The 22,318-nt window shown below is 40.0% G+C and overlaps 1 protein-coding gene across 2 annotated transcripts in view; it reads left to right on the forward strand.

Annotated features, from left to right (window-relative positions):
* Window positions 1-1,000: 1,000 nt before the first annotated feature.
* Window positions 1,001-22,318, forward strand: part of Casp8ap2 (caspase 8 associated protein 2) — a 37,260-nt gene continuing 15,942 nt past the window's right edge. For both annotated transcript variants that reach the window (XM_090338429.1, XM_090338430.1), the window contains exons 1-6: window positions 1,001-1,201; window positions 7,647-7,728; window positions 12,523-12,591; window positions 15,618-15,718; window positions 16,607-16,681; window positions 19,468-19,583. In XM_090338429.1, the coding sequence (XP_090194555.1) occupies window positions 7,674-7,728; window positions 12,523-12,591; window positions 15,618-15,718; window positions 16,607-16,681; window positions 19,468-19,583 (416 nt within the window). In that variant the 5' untranslated portion in view covers window positions 1,001-1,201; window positions 7,647-7,673. The remainder of the gene's footprint in view (window positions 1,202-7,646; window positions 7,729-12,522; window positions 12,592-15,617; window positions 15,719-16,606; window positions 16,682-19,467; window positions 19,584-22,318) is intronic.

The raw sequence follows: 22,318 nt of genomic DNA on the forward strand, positions 1-22,318 counted from the left end.
ATCAAGTGGTAGAGCTCTAGCCTGGAGCTGAAGAGCTCAGGGACAACTTGTGTCCAGCTCAGAGTTCAAGCCCCACGACCGACACACACACACACATACACGCCGAAGGACAGTACAAAAAGAAAAAACATTAATTTTAGGGAGCTTTGACTAGAGATCCTCAGATCTCAGCCTCCTGAGTAGGATCAGAGCCTTGAGCCTTTGCACCCAGCTGCAAGGGGATCTTAAGTTCGAGGTCAGCCTGAATTACATAGCAAGGCCCTTTCTTTAAAAAGGGGGGGGGAAGGGAAGGAGGCAATTGAATTTTTTAAAAAAAGCATTATTATTGCCAGTGTTGGGACTTGAACTCAGGGCCTGGGCACTATTCTTGGGCTCTCTCAAGGCTAGAGCCACTTCCATCTTTTTCTGCGTATTTGGAATCGAACCCAGGGCTTTGTGCGTGCTAGGTCGCGCTCCCGGTCCTAATGGGCTTTTTATGGTACTAGTTTACAAAATGTCCTGCCTCCCATCTTACAAAATGACTCCTTGCCTTATCCAAGCTCCCCGCACCCTGTGCTGAACAGGTCTGCCTACCATCCAGGAAAGCGTCTCAGGGACAGGAAACAAGCCTTGTTTGGGCCAGCGTGCAGCACAAGTCGAGAACGCAGCTGACATCCGATAGAATCCATGGACTACAGGGTCAAGCCTTCGGAGACCTCAGTTTCTTTTTCTTGAACAAACTCCTCCAAGTCCCGCCCCTTCCGCATGAAGTCCCGCCCCGTCGCCGCCCCTACCTCCTGACGCCCCACCCTTTTCCTTTAAGATAGACAGAAGAGTACAGAGTTTGGCGCCAACTGTGTGGGTTTTTTTCCTCCTTCCAAAGGCGGGAACTTGTTGTGTGCGCCGGGACGTGCTTTGCGTCTCCTATGATTGGTCGCGGGCCCTCCGTCCCGCCTCGTCGCTCGAATGGCGTGCTGCTATTGGTGGAAATGCCAGCGATCCCTCAGTGTCCAGAAAGGAACCCGGGCTGTCTGGGTCTGGAGAGGGCGGGTAAGTTCCTGTGGGTACCCACGTCGCGCGGGGTTCCGAGTGAAGAGTCTGCATGCTGCAGTAGTATCCTGAGTGGAGGCCGGCGGCGATCACAAAGCCAGGGTTGCAGGGACTCTTCTGGAACGGCCGAGTCTGTGGGGCAAGGGCCGCGCCTGACCTCCGCGGGCCGCAGGTAGCTACGTTCCCTCCACCCTCGAGTGCAGCTTTTGGGTCCGTCCTCCTCCGTGTCCTTCCGTCCCTGGGTGGCCCCTGGCGAGGGTCTGGTATGGGCCGGGAGCTAACGCAGAGGGGGAATTGCCCTTCCAACCAGTTGTCCCACCCTTCCCCTCCCCCCTCCTCCCCGCAGCTTTTGCCTTGGTCAGTGCCTGAAAGCTTTTGGGGGCATCCACGGAGGGGTGGCAGGGTGGCAGCTGGTACTAGCTGATCCCGAGGCTGTTAAGCCGGGAGAAATGGTTTATTTTGGTCTCTACAACACCTAGAACTAAAATGTGATGTGGAATTCACAGAATCTCAGGATCTGTGCTCTAGGATTGGATTGACTTGACTTTCCTATCCTTCTCAGGGCTTTCCTGCTCTCTATACATCCAACACCAAATCTTTTGGCTTCTTAAAACCCTCCAGTATCTCCCTCAGTGGAGGCCATCCAAGGAATTGTTGACATGAGAGAATGTCTCTTGTTAACTTCCCTACCTATCTCAGAATTTTTTTTTTTTCTGAGCATTCCCTGTCATTTTACAACAGGCCTGGGTTTGAATCTTAGCCTCCTTCACTTACCAGCAGTTTGCCTTGGGCAAATTTCTTTTCTTTTTTCTTTTTTGTCGTCTTGGGGCTTGACCTCAGGGCCAGAGCACTGGCCTTGGGCTTTCTCAGGACTAGCACTCTACCACTTGAGCCACAGCAGCACTTCCAGCTTTTTCTCTGTATGTGGTACTGAGAAATCCAACCGACGTCTTTGTGCATGCTAGGCAAGCACTCTACCACCAGGCCAAACTCCCAGCCCCAAATTTCTTAATAATCTGTTTCAGTGTTCTCATCTGTTAAATGGCACAAAGAGCACTAGTAGCCATATCTGTAATTAACTCAGGAGGTTGAGAAGTGAGGTCCTTTCTGTCTCCTTGCATTAATTCTTTTAATAATATTCTTCCTAGAATTAAATTTCTGAAATGAATACCTAACATGATAATCTGTCTTTAAAACTTGATTGGTGCCCCAGTCCAAACAGGACAACGTCCCAAATAACTTAATCATGTGTTGTATCTTCATTCTAATACTTCCAATTTTATCTGGCCTTCACACAAAATAATCTGTAGCTGTTTATTCCTAGACTTGCTTGTGAACTCATAGGTAAAGGAAATGGGGCAGACCTGGGGATATTGTGGGAAATACGTTTTCAAACTAGAGCCTCCTTGAATTGAATTTGGGGATTTGAGGAACTTTGAAAGACTGAATAATGAATGAAGTGAGAAAGGTAGGTTACCAGTGTAAATTCATTCAAAAGATAAAAGAATTTGGAAAGATAATGGAAATACAGTATATGGAAGAATACTGGAAAGGTTGTGTGCAGCAAGTGATTATGAGCAGGATTACTGTAGAATAATTAATCTGGTATTTGTATATAGCATGTGTTTGGAGTAGGAAGATAATTAGGTAGCAAAATGCACTAAAATGGCAAGAATAAGGATCATTGGGGAAATCATTGCAGAGGTAATGTTATTCGCTATAGGTGAATGTTAGTGCTACTCGAAAAAGTATAATCAGGTAAACAAATGTGGAAAAGTTTTTTTTTATGGACTTAGTAGATTGTACTTACAGAATGTATTTTGGCATTTTTTATTGCTTTTATATCTTAATGCATAAAAAGGAAGAAAATAAAGGGCAGGGAGCATCGTCTAGGGGTGAAGTGCTTGCCTAGCATGCACAAAGCCCTGAGTTTGATTCCTTGGTTCCACATACACAGAAAAAGCCTGAAGTGGTACTGTGGCTCGAGTGGTAGAGCACTAGCCTTAAGAAAGCCCAAGGACAGTGTCCAGGCCCTGAGTTCAAGCCCCAGGACTGGACAAAAAGAAAAAAAAGAAGAAAATGAGATTATATGTATCCACAAGTTCATATTAGTTTCTACTGTTCATATGCTTTTTCATTAAGTACCTGAAAGGAATTTATAGTTTTGATACTGAAATTGTTTTTCTTTCTTTTTTTCTTTTCTTTTGTTTGTTGTGGGACTTGAACTCAACTCTGGGCATGGGTGCTGTTGCTTAGCTCTTCAGCTCAAGCTAGCACTCTACCTTTTGAGCCTCAGCACCACTTCCAGTTTTCCATTGGTTAGTTGGAGATAAGATTCTCATGGACTTTTAGTGCTGGGGCTAGCTTTGATCTCAGATCTTAGCCTCCAAAGTACCTAGGATTACAGGTGTGAGCCACCAGCACCCAGCTTGATACTGAAATTGTAATAGCCACAGCTCTATGAAATCCATAAAACCAAGCAGGCTTTGAGCAAGGCTTCTGGGATCTTCTTAAGAGTAAACAATGAGCTTCTTGTTAATGAACACGAATATATATTTTGCCTGTTTTATAATGTTTTCTGGTTGATGTCTTGGTTTATTTACCAATTATTTACGTCCACATATCTGCATTACGTATTAAAAATATAGAGATTTATGAAACTTGACATTAGTTTATGGTCTAAATTGTATTATTCAGCAAAATATCTTCTGGCCATTGTGTAAATATTTAAATTAATAGTTCTTTGGGATGGCAGCAAGAGATGTTTCTGTCCTGTTTCCTGGTATATGTGTTTAAGATTGTGAAGTGGTGAGACTATCCTGAATGACCCCGCTGGTTCCAGTATATTTGCCTACATCTTATGAGGGGGAAATTGGAGGGCTAGTTAGGAAAATATATGATGACAGAAAGTGGAGCAGTAGAGATGCAGTTGTGGCTGTGGAAGCAGAGACTGGAGAGGAAAGAATACGTAAATGTAAGTTGTTGCGTTTGAAAGTGGAGGGAGAGGCCACCAGCCTAGGAATATAGGCAGCTTTTACAAACTGGAGAATGTAAACAACAGATTCTCCAACCTTCAGAAAGACTGCAGCCTTGCTGTCAGTTTTAGACTTTACCTCCAGAAATGTAATGTAATAAAGTTGTGTGTTGTAAGACACTAAAATTTGTATCTTGAGCATAATGGGTCCAATATGCTCATTGGGCATATTTTATGTAGACAGTTATACGGGATGCTTGTAGCTACCCTACTAGAGAGCTCAGATAATAAAACATTATGTTCTACTGGATAGCAGTGATCTACAACACTGGTTCTCTAAATATCAGAAATACAGATATTCAAGTCTTAACTGTAGACTTACTGAATTGGAAACCATAAGGATATAGAGTCTAGGTGTTTTTGATGTATACACTAGTCTCAAAGACAACTGGTTAGGAAAGAAATCACAGGAGTAGAATTTGCTAAGTGTAGTTACAACACATTCAATAGAATAAGTAGACATTTCTGGTCTAATATATATGCTTGTGTGTGCGCGTGCGTGTGCGTGTGTGTGTGTGTGTGTGTGTGTGTGTGTGTATGCTCTGGGGATGGAACTTGCTAGGTGAGTGATCTACCACTGAGCTATATCCTTAGCCCATTGTTACAAAACATTAATATACAGGGAAATTATGTGGGCAAATCAAATTTTATGCATTATATTGACATCAATTCCTTATTTTTCAATATATTAGCTGATTTGTGCTCATAATATGCTATGGTAATAATAGAATCTATTGTGTGTTTGAATGCAGTAGAATAGAGAAGCTATGTGAGGTGGTTACATAAGTAGTGGTAGACATTTCTGGAAAGACTGGGTTCTATATTAGGGATACTTGATTGGTTTGGTTAGTTTTTGTTGTTATTTTGTTCCTGTGTATGCCAGGCCTGGGGTTTGCATTCAGGGCCTGGGTGCTGTCCCTGAGCTTTTTTATTTTGTTGTTTTTGTTTTTTTTTGCCAGTCCTGGGACTTGAGCTCAGGGCTTGAGCATTGTCCTTGGGCTTTCTCAAGGCTATCACTCCACCACTTGAGCCACAGCACCACTTCTGGCTTTTTTCTATGTATGTGGTATCAAGGAATTGAACCTGGGTCTTTGTGCATGCTAGGCAAGCACTCTACCACTAGGCCAAACTCCCCGCCCTGTCCTTGAGCTTTTATGTTCAAAGTTAATAGGTCCACTTGGTCATTAATTGGAGATTGCAGCTGCCTGAATAGTTAGGGTTACAGGGTTGAGCCATTGGCACCCAGCTTTGGTTGGTTGTTTATTTGATTTTAAACATAAGTGAAACACATGCTAGACATCACAAGATTCACTTAGGTTTCCACGAGGAAAATTACAAGACAAAGATTTTGTTAATATGGAAGCTCAGGAGGCTTTTTTTTGGGGGGGGGGTAGGGTGGGTCATGGGGCTTGAACTCTGCCTGGACACTGTCTCTGAGCTCTTCAGCTCAAGGCTACCACCCTACCCCTAGGCCTGGGCATTGTCCTTGTGCTCTTCAGCTCAAGGCTGCCATCTTACCCTTGAGCCAAGCCCCACTTCCTGTTTTCCAAGAGTTAATTGGAAATGAGTCTCAGGTCCGTTTGTGCCTGGGCTGGCTTTTAACCTTGATTCTCAGATCTCAGCTTCCTAAGTAGCTAGGATTACAGGCGAGAGCCACCACCGGCTCAGGAGGCTTTGATAATAATCTTAGGAATAACCATACTCTGAAATTGGAATAATGACTGAGTGGAAAAGAAACATTAACTTTGAGAGGCATCTAAAAATGCAATCACTTAGAGTTTGTGACTACTTGAAAAGTGGGTGTGAGGGCCGTGTACTTAGCATTTGTGTTAGTACTCTGGGTTCAATCCCTAGCACCAAAAAGGAAAGAAGGAAAATTGTGTGGGAATAAAAGGAGTTAAAGTAGCTGAAACTGGCTTTCAAGAAAATTGCACCAAGAGAAGTGATTGTTAATACAGATGGTCCCTAGTTTATATTTTTGAATTTTTTTTGTTAATCACAGGACTTGAACTCTGGGCCTGGGTATTGTCCCTGGGCTCTTCAGCTCAAGGCTACCACCCTATCTGTTGAGCCACAGCACCACTTCTTGTTTTCTGCTGGTTAATTGGAGATAAGAGTCCCAGGGACTTTAGTGTCCCGGCTGGCTCTGAACCATGATCCTCACATCTCAGCCTCCTGAGTAGCTAGGATTACAGGCGTGAGCCACTGTGCCCCGCTTTTTTTGGATCTTATAATGTGTAAAAGCAGTATGCATTTGGGAGAGACTTCAGAATCTTCGTCTTTAAATGCCAGTGTACTTGGGTCTGACATTTCTCCTGTTCCTGGGTGGCAGAGGCAAGACATGACCCTAATCAACCATATGATCATGAGGAATAGCAGACGTTCCTTCTGCAGTCTGGGCTAGGATGTTCAGTAGATACATGTATTAAATGTACATTTCCACTTAGGGTATTTTAACTCCCAGTGGATTAATGCAGCTGTAACTCCATGATGAGTCTAGGAGTTGTTAGCACCCACATCCAGGCATTTATCTTGTTTTCCTTTTTCCATTGTTAAATTGCATATAAACAATTTTGTAGTCTCCTTTTCCTATTCTTTCTAATTTATCCCACATATTAGTTTTATTTCATTTTTTCTTTTTCCCTTTTGTTTCACTTATTTATATTGATGTTTCTAATTAAAAAAAAAAAAAAACCTTTAGTGATCTTATCCTTTTGAAAAATCTACGCCCAGGTTCTTTGACCTGGCATTTAGTGTCTTCTATCTGTCCTGGATGAATTTGACAGTCTTACCTTACCTGAGGGCCATTGTATCCAAGCTGTTGTATTTACACACTTGGTGTATCTTAATCAAGCTCTCCTAGTTTTGCTAAAGGTATCCTCTTTTGGGATCTCTACAAACCTTTGCAGCATTTGGGGGTGAAATAATGGTTACAAAGGGACACAAGAGTGTATAGGGCACTGGTAAAGCCCTGGTTTTTAATCCAAGTGCAGGTTAACCAGATGTCCTGCTAGTTTTTTGCCCTGGCTTACCTTGAACTACTCTCCACCTGATCTCTTGTCACTTGAGTAGCTGGTTACCTCACCTAGCTTCTTTTATTCTTTCTTTTTTTACTTTGGTGATGTTGGTGATTGAACTTGGCCTCTCACTTCCATGAAAAGCACTCTGCGACTTGAGGCTTTTATTCCTAGGCTGCCTGAGAACCTCAATCCCAGTATCCTCGGATTATAGGTTTGAGCCACTCTTAATGTCTTTTTCTTCAGGCGGGGCTGGACCATGATCCTGTATATGTTTCTAGTCATCGCTTGGATTTATAGGCATGTATCACCATGTCCAACTTTTTTTCTATTGACTTGGGGCCTCACAAGTGGCATGAGCCACTGGCACCCAGCAGAATTGTCATTTTACTGTTTTTGACTTTGCCACCACCCCCCCAAAAAAATGTTAGGCTGTTTATTTTTTAATTTCACAATGTTTAGAATGAAATAGAGGCTATTCATATTTGTGTCCAGATTTGAAAATTGTTTTGGCTTGAAGCTAGGTTTATTCTAACAGTGAAAAATGCTTATATTTTGCATCCTAGATGGCACCTGTCAAAAGGAAATAGATCATGGCAGCAGATGATGACAATGGTGATGGAGCGAGTTTATTTGATGTCCTTTCTGGTAAGAACTACTCTTCAGCTGTCTTTCTACATTCATGCTTTCTTTTTTATTGTTGGGAATTACACTTAGGGTAGAATTGAACATAGGGCCTTGACCATGTGCTCTACCATTATACAGAGATATTCAACTAGTAATTCTAGTAATTCTCAGGAAAAACTATTACCATTAACACTTTATCCCAACACATAAATGAATTAATACAGCATAATGCCTGGATTATAGAGTATTTAGTAAATATACATCTTTTGTTTCCCTCTGCTGAGCCTTAGTATCCACACAGGGTTTACATGTGCCAGGCAAGCCCACTATTGCAGAACCACATTCCCACCCCCTTTAGGTGGTGGTGGTAGTGGTGGTAGTAGTGGTAGTGAATCTTATCATGCCTGGTAGTTGAGACTGCAAGCCCACACTGCTTTGCTGGGTTAATTTTCCTATTACATGCTTTCAAGTCTCTAAATGTAATAAGTGAGCAATTGGTAAAATAGGAAGGACCTTGTTGTGCTAAACTGATGCTCTACCACTTGCCTCGCTTCCAGACCTGCATTTTAGTGGTCTTTTTGGAAATAAAAGTCTGGTGAACTGTTCTGCCCAGCTTGTCTCAGGTTGCCAACCTCTTGATCTAAATAACTAGGATTATAGGTGTGAGCCACCATCACCCAGGTGATCTTGTAATAGCTTCCATTGAAATACTCAGAAATGGGTATTTGTTATTCTTGAGGTTCATATTTCTAGTAAATGAAATTATGCTTGTTTATTGTTGCTTAGGGGAAAAAAATGTCACAATGAGTGAGTCATTTTAAAAGGAGGAATCCAGAACAGGGTATAGGGGTATATGCCTGCACTCGGGAAGTGAGATGTGATGATTGTGAGTTTGAGGCAGGTCTAGAGACCCTGCTTAAGAAACAAAAAGAAAAAAACCAAAAAAACACCCCCCCCCCCAAAAAAAAACCCCACCCATCTCTGGGCGTGGTTGCTCTTGCCTGTAATCCTAGCTACTCAGGAGGCTGAGATCTGAGGATAGCAGTTTAAAGCCAGCCTGGGCACTACAAAGCCATAAGACTCTTATCTCCAGTTAATCTTTAGAAACTGGAGAGAGCTCAGGGATAGCACCCAGGCCCAGAGTTCAAGCCCTAGGATCACCCCCCCAATAAATAAATAAATAATAAAAAATAAAACCACCCCACAAAAACTAAGACCTGATAGTAAAGTGAACTCAGGAAATAGTTTGTTATTGTTGTTGTTTTGTCTTGTGGTTTAAATTTAAAGCCTGGGCACTATCCTTGAGCTTTTTTGCTCAAGGGTAGCATTCTACCACCTTGACCTATAGTTTACTTCCGATTTTTAGGTGATTAATTGGAGATAAGACTCTCACAGACATTTGTGCCCTGGCTGGCTTCAAACTGTACTCATCAAATCTCAACCTCCTGAGTAGCTAGGATTACAGGCATGAGCTACTAGTGCTTGGCAGGAAATAGGTATTTTTTTTCTACAGTGCATTATTGGGGATTGAACCCAAGTCTTATATACGACCATTGAACTATATCTCCAGTCATAAATAGAAATATCTACATAGTATACAGAAGGTAAATCTTCCAAGTATTGATATAACATATACTATTTCTTTTCTTTTCTTTTTTCTTTGGTTAGGTCATGGGATTTGAACTCTGGGCCTGGGGGCTGTCCTTGAGCTCTTCAGCTCAAGGTTGCTACTCTACCACTTGAGCCACAGCTCCACTTACAGTTTTCTGGTGGTTGGAGATAAGAATCTCTGAGACTTTATGTGCTTGAGCTAGCTTTGAACTGGGATCCTTAGATCTCAGCCTCCTGAGTAACTAGGATTACAGGTTTGAGCTTTGGCACCCCATTCTTTCATCTTAATTAAAGTTATTAAACTTTTTAGGTATAGAAGACACATTTATTAGCTAGAATTATGGCTACTATTTTAAGTGAAAATGATGGTTAAACATGTTTAATTTTAGGCTGGGCGAGGATGTCTCATGCCTGTAACCCTAGCTACTCAGGAGGCTGATATCTGAGGATTGTGGTTCAAAGTCAGCTCAGCACTAAAGTCCCTGAGACTCTTATCTCCGATTAACCACCAAAAAACAGGAATGGTGCTGTGGCTCAAGGGATAGGGTGGTAGTCTTGAGCTGAAGAGCTCAAGGACAACACCCAGGCTCAGAGTTCAAGTCCCACAACCAAAAAAGAAGTTAAACAGTTAAATTTTAAGTGCTAAACAAGTTAAACAGTTCTAATTTTATATAAAATATTTAAAAAACATTATTAGAGACATGGTTCCAGTGGTAGAGTGTCAGTCTTGAGTGATAAAGGCAAGTGAGAATGTGAGGCCCTGAGTTCAAGCCCTAGTACCAAATCGTGGGTAGAGGGGTGGGGGTGAGGAAAGAGTATTTGTAGATCTAGAAGGGCTCACATCAGTGTGATCATCATATCCACAATGTGTGGATGGCTGATGTACCTTCTTTTTTTCTTTTGCTGATGTTGTTTCAAGTTTCTGTGTTCTGTGTATTTCTCCTGTGATTTCTTTTTTCTACCCCATGGTGTTTTGGTTTTTTTTTTTGAAACAATTTAAGCCAGCAGAAATTTTTAAAGTATAATATAATGAGCATCTTTAATTTTTTTTCAGCTAGATACATGAATGATCAAATTTTATCATACATTATTAAATTTTAAAGGGTGCTTCATTATTAATCTAATTTCCTATATACAAGTGTTTTCATTTCTGTATACTACTCTCTTGTCAACTACTGTCTACTACTAGGTTATACTTCCGACCCTCAGCTCATTCATCTTTAAAAGAATGGTACCCCTAGCATGCATTCTACTTTTGAGTGTGCTTCTGAATTTTATTTTAATTTCTTTTTTTTGTGAGGAACAGGGGCTTATGGGGTTTGAACTCTAGCCTGGGTGCTGTCCCTGAACTATTCAGCTCAAGTCTACTGCCCTACTCCTGGGCCTGGGTGCTGTCCCTGAGCTCATTAGTTCAAGGTTACTGCTCTACCCTTTCGCCACATACCCACTTCCTGTTTTCTAGTGATTAATGGAGATAAGAGTGTCTGGGCTTTGTATTGCCCGCGCTGGTTTGAACAGTGATCCTCAGATCTCAGCCTCCTGAATAAGTAGGATTACAGGTGTGAGCCACTGCCCCTGGCTTTTTTTTTTATTAAAGAATTTATTAACATCGATTTTTACATCATATTTCAAATGTCATGTTTAACAAACAAGTATTCAAGAAGGGAATCTCTATAATCACTGGCACTTAGGTTTTAGAACATAATTAAAATTAAGCTGAGGGTTTGTATGTCATAGATACATATTAATCTATGTAATAAAACATTATGTCTATAGAGTATATAGCATGTCATAGATTTTTAAGTCTATGTAGTTATGTTCATATCTCCAAGACCATGTCCATAACGTAGGGTACCCAGATATTGAGTCATCGCTCTTGTACTGTTTGGATCTAATATCTACATATTAAGGTTACCATGTGCCTTTTTTTCCTTTGGTCTTGACTTACCTCACTCAACAGGATTCCCTCTAGCATCATCCACTGTGCCTGGTTTTTAAATTTTACTTATTTTTTTTTTTTTGCCAGTCATGGGGTTTTTAACTCAGGGTCTGAGTAATGTCCTTAGGCTTTCTCAAGGCTAGCGCTCTACCACTCGAGCCACAATACCACTTCTGGATTTTTTTTTCTATGTATGTGATATCAAGGAATCAAACCCAGGTCTTTGTGCATGTTAGGTAAGCACGCTGCCTCTAGGCCAAACTCCCAGCCCTTATTTTAATTTCTATGTGATTTTTTTTCTTTTCCATATTTTTTTAATTGTAATTAATAGAAGGGTTACATTATATTCACCAGATAGAAGGTGCATTACTTCACAAACATTGATGCCCTTTCTCATGTCTTGGTCCCCATTTCCCACCCCCAACCCCCACCGCTCATCTTGTTTTCCCTCCTACCCTATCTTTTTTTTTTTTGATCAGTCCTGGGGCTTGAACTGTGGGCCTCGGTGTTGACCCTGAACTCTTCAGCTCAAGGCTACAGCCCTATCCCTTGATCTACAGCGCCACTTCTGCCACTTGCTGTTTTCTGGTGATTAATTGGACATAAGAGTCTCACAGACTTTAGTGCCCAGGCTGGCTTTGGGCTGTCTTTGAACTGCGTGATCCTCAGATGTCAGCTTCCTGAGTAGCTTGGATTACAAGTGTGAGCCACCAAACCCAGCTTATGTGCGCTTTTTGAGTGTAACTTTTTGTATTATTATTTTTTTCATATTTTTTTATTGTAATTAGTAGAAGGGTTACATTATATTCACCAGATAGAAGGAACATTACTTCACAAACATTGGTACCCTTTCTCATGTCTTGGTCCCCATTTCCCTCCCCCCTTGTATTATTTTTGGTAGTCATTCCTCTCTTTCTCTCCCTTTTATTTATTTTTTCCTCTCTTTGGCAGTTCAGGGAATTAAACCCTGGGCCTGTCATATTTCCCTTTAGTTTATACCTTCTTTGTATTGCTCTAGCCCTTCAGATAGTTTTTAATAATTAGTTTAGAATTTATGAATGTTATTTGAGGATAAGGCTGGTACAAACTAGTTTGTTATTACTGTATTTGTAATACAGTACAAATCTAAAGTAATAAAATTAAAAGTCTCTGAGCATAATCTTACAGTTTGTAAGTATGTAGAAAAATTTGTCTTTTTTTGGAGTAAAAGCATTAACTGTTTTCCTGGTCCTCTCAGTTTTAAGTAGTCTTTGTTATTCTTGCAGCTTCTCCTCTGAAAAATAATGATGAAAGCTCATTGGATATATATGCTGGGCTGGACAGTACTATTTCTGGTATGTAAATTCCATAGGATAATCTCATTTTGTATTGTCATTTTGTCATGTTTGTGTAATTGATGTCAATTCTTGGCAATTTCATAGCTTCTAAAATTTGCATATTCTTTGAAATAATTATACTCAGGTAATTCAGGCAGTTCTTCTCCCTCTCTTTATTAAAAACCAGTTATGGGGCTTGAACTCAGGACCTGGACATTGTCCCTGAGGTTTTGTGCTCAAGGATTGTGCTCTATCACTTAGGTCACAGCTCTACTTCTGGTTTTCTGGTGGTTAATTGGAGATAAAGAGTCTTATAGACTTTCTTGCCCTTGCTAGCTTTAAACTGTGATCCTCATCTCAGCCTCCTGAGTAGCTAGGATTACAGGTATCAGTTGCCAGTGCTGGGCTTCTTCCCTCCTCTTCTTCCTCCTCCTCCTCCTCCTCCTCCTCCTCCTCCTCCTCTTCTTCCTTCTCTTCTTCCTCTGCCTCCTCCTCTTTTTCCTCCTCCTCTTTCTTTTCCTCCTCTTCCTCCTCCTCCTTCTTTGTTCTTTGTTCTTCTTCTTCCTCTTCCTCTTCTTCTTCTTCCTCTCCTCCTCCTCCTCCTCCTTCTCCTTTCTTTTTCTTCTTCTTTCTTCCCTGTCCTAGGGCTTGGACTCAGAGCCTGAGCACTATGCTTAGGCTTTCTCAAGGCTAGAGCTCTTCCACTTGAGCCACAGCACCACTTCTGGCTTTTTTCTGTGTATGTGGTACTGAGGAATCGAACCTGGATCTTCATGGATGCTAGGCAACCACTCTACCACTAGGCCAAACTCCTAGCCCCTTTCCATTATTTTTATCTGGAGGTGGTGCCCAGAGTAGCTTTGAGCCATGATAGCTAGGATTACAGGTCTGAGTTACCAGTGCTTGACTTTATCCTGAATATTTTTATTAGGACATACTAGTTACTTAAAGGGATTTTATTGTACTATTTCTACACATACATGTATATACTTTGATCATAGTTACTTACTCCTATTACTTTTTCTTTATCTTCCGTCTGCCTGCCCCACCTTTCCCACTCAGGTAATTATTTTCTTGCCTGAAGTTTGAACCACAGATTAGCACACAGGTCTGTTACTCAGGTTTCAGGTTTAACTAGACCTTGTGTAAAAGCACATTTATTTTTAATTTTTAAAAATGTCTTTATTTGTTCAACATGTCAGTTTATGATATGACAATCTTCATTAATGTCACCCCTTCTTATCATTCTCTCTCATCTCTCCCACCCACACCCATCCTTTCAAGTTACCTAGTTTCATTTTCACATAAATACAGTAAACATTATAACTGTATTCCACCACCCTTTTTCTCTCCAATTATATGCCCTCCTTCCCCTTGATCTCCCCCTCCCAACAGCACATGGGAAAAAATTTTTTTTTTCATTTTATTTTTTATTATCGAGGTAATGTAGGTGCATTACTTCTCACACATTGATACCCCTTCTTATGTTTTTGTCCCCATTTACCTCTCCCCATCCCCTCCCAATCATCTTGTTTTCCCCCCTTCCCTTTTCTATTTCAAATAATCAAATAAATGAATATACAATATACCAGGTAGCAACGTCAGATACAGTAACAATATGAAGGCAACAAAGGAGAAGAGAAATAACATAGTACATTAAGAACAACAATCACTCAAGATGTTTGCATATTCTAGAGACCCTTTCATTTAGTCTTACTCTATATGACCTTATGTATCTAGGTTTTGTGTTGTTGTAATCCTCTGATAGGAGAGTCCTAGATGTGTACTAATCATGGCAAAAATATTTTATGTGGGGACTGGGAGTGTGGCTTAGTGGTAGAGTGCTTGCTTAGCATGTAGGAAGCCCTAGGTTCTATTCCTGGGTGCCCTAAACACAGAAAAAGCAAGAAGTGGTACTATGGCTCAAGTGATTGAGCTCTAGTCTTGAGAAAGCTGGAAAACAGTGCTCAGACCCGGAGTTCAAGCCCTAGGACTGGCAAAAAATAAATAAATAAATAAATAAAAAATATATATATATACACACACATATATATATATAATTTAAATATAGCTGCTGCTGCTGTTTGCGTGCACTATTCTGCTCATTCAATTACAGATTAGATTATTTTAGAACATTTAATAATTCTTGTTACTATAAACATTTTAAAATACATCATTAAAAACAAGATGCTGAGTCAGGTGCAGTGGCTCACACCTGTAATCCTAGCTACTCAGGAGGCTGAAATCTGAGAATCAAGGTTCAAAGCCAGCCAGGGCACAAAAGGACCTGAAACTCTTATCTCCAATTAACCTCTAGAAAATGGAAAGTGGGCTTGGCTCAAGGGTAGGGTGGTATCCTTGAGCTGAAGAGTTCAGGGACAACGCCCTAGCCCAGAGTTCAAGTCCCACAACTAACAACCCTCCCCCCTAGAATTCAAGCTCCATGACCCATCAAAAAAACGAAACAAAACAAATACCCCCCCCCCCACAAAACAAAACAAATAAACAAAAAACCAAGATGCTGAGCAGGTGTGATGGCTCACGCTTGTAATCTTAGCTACTCTGGATACTGACATCTGAGGATCATGGTTCAAAGCCAGCCAGGGCACCAAAGTCCATGAGACTCTTACCTCCAATTAACTACTAGAAAACCAGAAGTGGCGCTGAGGCTCAAGGGAGAGGGCAGTGGCCTAGAGCTGAAGAGCTCAGAGACAGTGCCCAGGACCAGAGTTCAAGCCCTATGACTGACAGAAAACAAAAATAACAACAAAAAAACCCCCACAAGATACTGAGCATCTAATGACCTCTCTAAATTAGAACCTTTTCTAGAATCAGATCTCTCAATGTTTTTAACAGACATGATCCTCACACATAATTCAATCACAACCATTTTATATAAAGGGATCTTCCAGCTGTCAACTGTAAAAAAAGTGCAGATTTATATGAAATGTTTAGATAAAAAATATACAACTCTTGGAGATGAACATGCCATCATGAAACCTAATAAATATTTTAACGTAAGGATTTTGTTGTTGTTGTTTTAGATAGTACCTCTAAGTCCAGTGTGTCATTCAGAAACTGTTTGGATTTATATGAAGAGATCCTGACTGAAGAAGGAACTGCAAAGGAGGCAACATATAATGATGTATGGATTGCCATGGTTATGAGGATTGTTATTTTCTCTTTTGTATTTATTGAAGAGCAGGCAGCAGCTTACTATTAAATATTCCGTGTTTAGGAATTAATTCTCACTCAGCGACAAGTGCCCAGGCCTAGTTCAAGCCCCATGACCCACAAAAAAAAAAAAGAAGGAATTAATTCTTAGATTACAACAGTATTTCAGGGCTGGGAGGGCCTAGTGGTATAGTGCTTGCCTTGCATGCCTAAAGCATGGGTTTGATTACTTGGTACCACATGCACAAAAAAAGCTGGAAGTGGTGCTGTGGCTTAAGGGGTAGAGCACTGACCTTAAGAAAGCCCAAGGACAGTGCCCAGATCCTGAGTTCAAGCCCTAGGACTAGCCAAAAAAAAAAAAAATGTATTTCAGTTAGCTGTCAGTGTGACTTAAAACATTTTATTTTCCTTAATTGACACCGAATTAAGTTGTATGTTATAGACTGGGTCCTGAGATTTACCATATTTCTCCTTAGTCTTTTTTAGTCCCTAAAGAGATTAGTAGTAATCTAGTCAGCTGTGTTGGTACATGTTTTTAATCTCAGCACTTGAGAGACTGGGCAAGAGGATGAAAAATTTGAGGCAAGCCTATGATACATAGCAAGACTTCACAAATACCTCACAAATAATCTCTCCAGTTGTCTGACTTGGTCTTTGTTAGGAAAGTAGAACTCATTTGCCCTCACAAATGCCTGACAAATAATCTTCCTTCTCCAGTAATCCAAATTGGTTTCTGTTAGTGAAAGTAAATCTCATTACCCTTCCTAGTGGATTGAAAAATCTTTAAGTATTCTTAAAATCATTTAAACTATGAAAATATTTAGAATAATGATTGCATTAATTCTTTCATGTTTCACAGTTGCAGGTAGAATATGGAAAATGTCAGCTGCAAATGAAAGAGTTGATGAAGAAGTTTAAGGAAATACAGACACAGGTAACAATGTAATGAATATTTTATTTTTGCATTGTAAACCTTTTAAATCAAAACTTTTAAGATGAAAGAGGGTGCTGGTGGTTCATGCTCATAAACTAAGTATTCAGGAGGCTGCTATTCAGAGGATGGAGTTTCAAGGCCAGCCTGGGCACAAAAGTCTAGAAAGTCTCAAAATAACCAGCAAAAAGATGGGCTGGAGGTGTAGATCAACTAGCAGCATAAATCAAGTTTTAAAAAAAAAAAAAGACAACAAACCCACAAGTAGTAGAGTACTCCTTTAGCAAGCATGAAGCCTGTGGTTCAGCTCCTCAGTACCACATACACAGAAAAAGCCAGAAGTGGTGCTGTTGTTCAAATGTCAGAGCTCTAGCCTTGAGAAAGCCCAAGGACAGTGTTCAGGCCCTGAGTTCAAGCCCACGACTGGCAAAACAAACAAAAACATCAAGAAAACTTGTGTTTAATTCCTGTTGAGGGAGGGCAGAGAGACTTAAAATTTACTAGCTAATCAGGGGATTGTGGTGGCAAATCACTTGAGTCCCGAAGTTCAGACACATTCATTCTTGGCAACAGAACTTCTCTGTCTCTGTCTCTGTCTCTGTCTCTCTCTGTCTGTCCGTCTGTCTGTCTGTCTGTCTGTCTCTCTTTCTCTCTCTCTCTCTCTTTCTCTCTTTCTGTGTTTTTTATGAATTGAATTTAAAATAATTTATAAAGAAGCTCCCGTTTTTGTGTACATGTGTTTACTTGTGTGCACCTGTACTGGATTTTAGGGCTTTCCATCCTCCATTTTTTTTGTTGTTGTTGTTTTGTTTCCTCCTCAAAACTGGTACTCAAAGCTTGTTTCTCTGCTCCATTTCCAGCAGAATGCTCTGGACTTTAAGATAAATGATCTATACTTAAACCAACTGGTAGCTAAATGACCAAAAAAAAAAGAAATATATACATATAAATAACAAATAAATGGTTAATAGCTTTAAAGTTAAATAGCTAAAAGTCAATATCTCTAAAAGGTGAGTATGATAATACCTGTCTATAATTGTAGCACTCAGGGAAGTGAGGCAAAACGATCACAAATTCAGCTGGGCTCTGTGGCTCACGCCTGTAATCCTAGCTACTCAGTAGGCTGAGATAATGAGGATCAAAGTTCAAAGCCAGGCCAAGCACTAAAGTCTGTGAGACTCTTATCTCCAGTTAACTATCAGAAAATTGCAAGTGGTACTGTGACTCAAGGGATAGGGCAGTAGCTTTGAGCTGAAGAGCTTAGTGACAATGCTCAAGCAGAGTTGAAGTCCCATGACTGACAAAAAAAAAAGTCACAAATTCCAGAACACCCTGGGCTACATAGCATATCTTATCCACCCCAGAAAAAAATAGAAGATTTAAAAATCTGAAATGACTTTTATGGAAAAATAATCATGTCTTCCCAGTTGTTTCCAGAATGGTCTTTTATGGATGTGTACTTCAAAACTCAGGGATAGGATATTCTGTTCAGATTTTTACTTTTTGGTAAAACTTTCTTCTTCTGTTTCTTTTCCCCTGAAAGAACTGATCAACTCTTGATTGTTTATCTGAGAATGAATTGTCTTTGATTATCAGAGTATTAACACATGGTTGAATGTTTTAAGTTAATATCTTTATTGCTTTTTTGGTTTTAATTTTCAGTAAATTGTGCCAGACAAAACATTTTTTCCTGCTTTTGTTTTTGGACATGGAGCTTGAACTCAGGAGATCTGAGTATTGTACTGTGAGCTTTTTTTGCTCAAGCTTACCACTTTAACTGCTCTACCACCTTAAGCCATAGTTCTACTTCTGGTTTTCTTGTGGTTTATTGGAAATAAGAGTCTCAGGAAGTTTATTGCCTGGTCTGCCTTCAAACCACAGTTCTACTATCTCATCCTCCCGAATAGCTAGGATTACAGGTATATGCTGCTAGCACCCAACCTGTTTTTGATTGCTTTTCCATTAGGACCCTACTTTTAAGTAATTTCACTTTAAGTGGGATTTCTAGTACCATTTCCTTCTCAGAATCTCAGCCTCTTTATCTAAGTAATGAGAATCATGGTTGTTTTAATAGTTGGTTTTATTGTTGTTTTTCAAAGCATGATATAAGATACCATGCCTAACATGGAGTTTTTATTCACTAATTATTAGCAAGCAGAGCAAGGTATCACAGCCTTTATTTTCATCACTTAGGAATCTCAGTCAGGTGGGTTGACTAGAATTCCAAGCCTGCTTGAGCTAAATATCAATTTTTTGTTATTGTTGTTGGTTGTGGGGCTTGAATTCTGGGCCTGGGTGATGACCCTGAGCTCTTCAGCTCAAGGCTGCCGCCCTACCCCTTGAACCACAGGATTACTTCCGGTTTTCTAGTGGTTAATTGGAGATAAGAGTCTCATGGACTTTACTGCCTGGGCTGGCTTTGAACCTTGATCCTCAGATCTCAGCCTCCTGAGTAGCTAGGATTACAGGTGTGAGTCACTACACCTAAATACCAAATTTTCAGTCAGCTTGGACTACACAGCTAGACTGTCTAAAAAATTAAAAACAAGGAATTTGGGTGTGGTGATACACACTTGTAATCCCTACACTCAGAGAGGCTGAAGCAGGAGGATCTTGAATTGGAGGCTAGCCTAGGCTATCTAGGGAGACCTTATCTTAAAAGTAAATAAAAATAAAACAAAGAAACCCTCAAATAATAGCAGCAGAAAGTTATTAGTTAATGTAAGTAGTATTATTCATACCCTGTAGATATCTATTTTATTAATACATTTTATTCCCGTGTATCTTAGAATTTCAGCTTAAAAAATGAAAACCAGTCTCTTAAGAAGAATATTTCAGCACTTATCAAAACTGCTAGAGTGGAAATAAACAGAAAAGATGAAGAAATCAATAATCTTCACCAAAGGTATGGTAATAACTAAGGGGTGTAGATCTGTTGCAAATTACATGGGCATTGATATGTAGGTCTTATTTTTACTTCCAGTGGAAAAATGTATAAAATGTTGAAGGTTGTAATGTGAATTGTAATTAATACAGTAATGATTTATCATGATATGAAACAGTACATTGTCACATTCCTCTGTGTTGTTTTCTAAAGCATTAGGTATTTTTTTCCTTGAGAAGATGATGATATTTCATTATTGCTTGTCAGTCACATTGAAATATTGAAGTATAAACCAGCAAGGAGTGAGAAGGTAGCTCAGTAGTAGATTACTTGAGCCCCCAATTTCAATCCCTAGCAAAGGTGAGGTCGGGAGACATCTATACTTGATTTTGTTAATAGCAGCCTCTCAAGTAGATAGTCTACTCTAAGAAGTTTTATAATTCTCTTCATAATGAATCCTTTAAGAAACTTGTCTGAACTCAATACTTCCATCTCATCTCTTTCTACTAACCTTTTTTATTTTTTTTGGTTGGTAGTAGGACTTGAACTCTGGGCCTGGGTGTTGTCCCTGAGCTCTTCAGCTTAATGCTAGCGCTCTATCGCTTGAGCCAAAGCACCACTTCAGGTTTTCTGGTGGTTAACTGGAAATAAGAGTCTCATGGACTTTCATGCCCAGGCTGGCTTTGAAACTGAGATCCCTAGATCTCAACCTTTTGAGTAGCTAGGATTAAAGGTGTGAGCCACTGAACCCAGCCCAATCTGATTTTTGTCTCCATTTGTCTATCAAAGCAGTTGTCATTTTGATCAACATCAAGTAGTTGTAACTTTATTTCATTTGTCTTCTTGTACATTGTTTGACACAGTTAAATCTCCCTCTTCTTAATAGTTTTTCCCTTTGGATTTACTACTGTAATGAATTTTAGTTTTCTTCCTGAGGTTTATTTTTCTGTACTTAGCTGTTGTGAGTTTGAGTTCCTCAAAGCTCAAGTCTATATCCTTTTATATCTCTATCAAGATTTTTCTACAATTTCATCCAGGCTAGGTCAGTTCCATTTATGATCCATTCCTCATTTATATCTGTACATTAATGTCTTTGAAGGGTTTTCAAAATTACCTCATCCAAAAATGTCACTTAACCTTTTCCATTGTTTTCTAACTCAGTAGATAGTCAACTATCATTTGCATTATTTAGTTAGTGGAAGCTGGAATCTTCAGAATTGGGTGACCATGGGTTTCCCACAATAGAACACTTGTAAGTTACAGAGGTTGCCCTCAATGTAAGTCAAGATTGCTTGCTGGAATGCTTAGTCACCCTTTGTCGGATGCTAAACTTTTTTTCTTTTATGGGTTATAGGGCTTGAACTTGGCCTAGGCGCTGTCCCTGAGCTCTTTAGCTCAGGGCTGCTGCCCTGACCCTGGGCCTGGGTGCTGTCCCTGAACTCTTCAGCCCAAGGATACCACCCTACCCTTGAGCTAAGCCCCGCTTTCCGTTTTCTAGGGTTTAATTGGAAATAAGAGTCTCAGGTCCTTTTGTGCCTGGGCTGGCTTTGAACCTTGATCCTTAGATCTCAGCCTCCTGAGTAGCTAGGATTACAGGCGTGAGCCACTGTGCCCAGCTTAACTTTCTAACTTTCTTTCAGTCATCCCTCAAATTCAAGATTGATGTTTATGTCTTTATGGTCTTGCAAATCATTGACTTCTTTTAGTTCTACAGTTATTGCTGCCTGTCTCTCATATGATCTAGTAGTGATCTTTGTGCTTCTTGTCTTGCTTGTCTTGTGCCTTCAGTCTTGCTTTCTCTAGTCTCTGGTTTATCTCTTCTCAGTAGTATAGGATAGCCACAGGGCGTGTTCTCAAGCATAAATCTGGACCATTCAGTATTGCCCAGATTACCTCATCCCACCCTCTGTTCTCTTATTATTTTTCATAGCGTACATTATTTATACAAGGAGGGCTTTTATTGTGACATTTCCACATATTCCAGCCAATGTTCCTTACCCTTACCTCCTCCTTTCTAAACAGTGTCAAACACTTTTCTTGTTTATTTCATACATATAATCTATTTTGACCATGTTCATTCCATTCCCCGCCTATCACTACTCAACTCCCCAGCTATCTTGTCCTTTTTTGATTAAAATATATAATTGGCTTTTAATTGTTCTTAGGATAAAAGATCACAGATTTTAATTTGGTCTGTAAGGCAAGGGCCTTACAGAAGAGTCCCAAACAATACTACTGTGCTTATCTTTGCTCCAGTTGTCTTAGCTGATGTTCTTTCAGCTTTTTGGAGGTACTGTGAGTTCTGTCTTTGTGAGGGCTTTTTCCATTGCCAGAAATGCTCTTCTCTTTCACTACGAAGTATTGGTCATCCTCTAGTCTGGATTCATCCAACATTTTCATTTGTAGTTTTAAAATTATGACTGGAATTGCTTTATTAGTATAGTTTCTTCTACAAGACTATTTTATAGAACATAGACTGTGTTCTCAACATCTTTTTTAATTACCTAGACAATAAATAATTGCTTTATTGAGTTTATGATGTTCCATTGTGTGGACCATTTTGCACTAGTTAATGGTATATTTTTAATTGTCCTGGGGTTTGAACTCACAGTCTTATTGTTACTTGGTTTGCTTGCTTGGTTGGCACTCTATTACTTGAGCTTCAGCTCTGTTTTCTTGCTATTATTTTGGAGATGTAGTCTCAAATATTTCTGCCTGGGCTGACCTCAGATTCCTCCAGAATTTATTCCAAGGCT

This window comes from Megascapheus bottae, chromosome 8 (assembly GCF_031878675.1).
Source record: "Megascapheus bottae isolate mThoBot1 chromosome 8, mThoBot2.hap1, whole genome shotgun sequence".
Taxonomy (NCBI): Eukaryota; Metazoa; Chordata; class Mammalia; order Rodentia; family Geomyidae; genus Megascapheus; species Megascapheus bottae.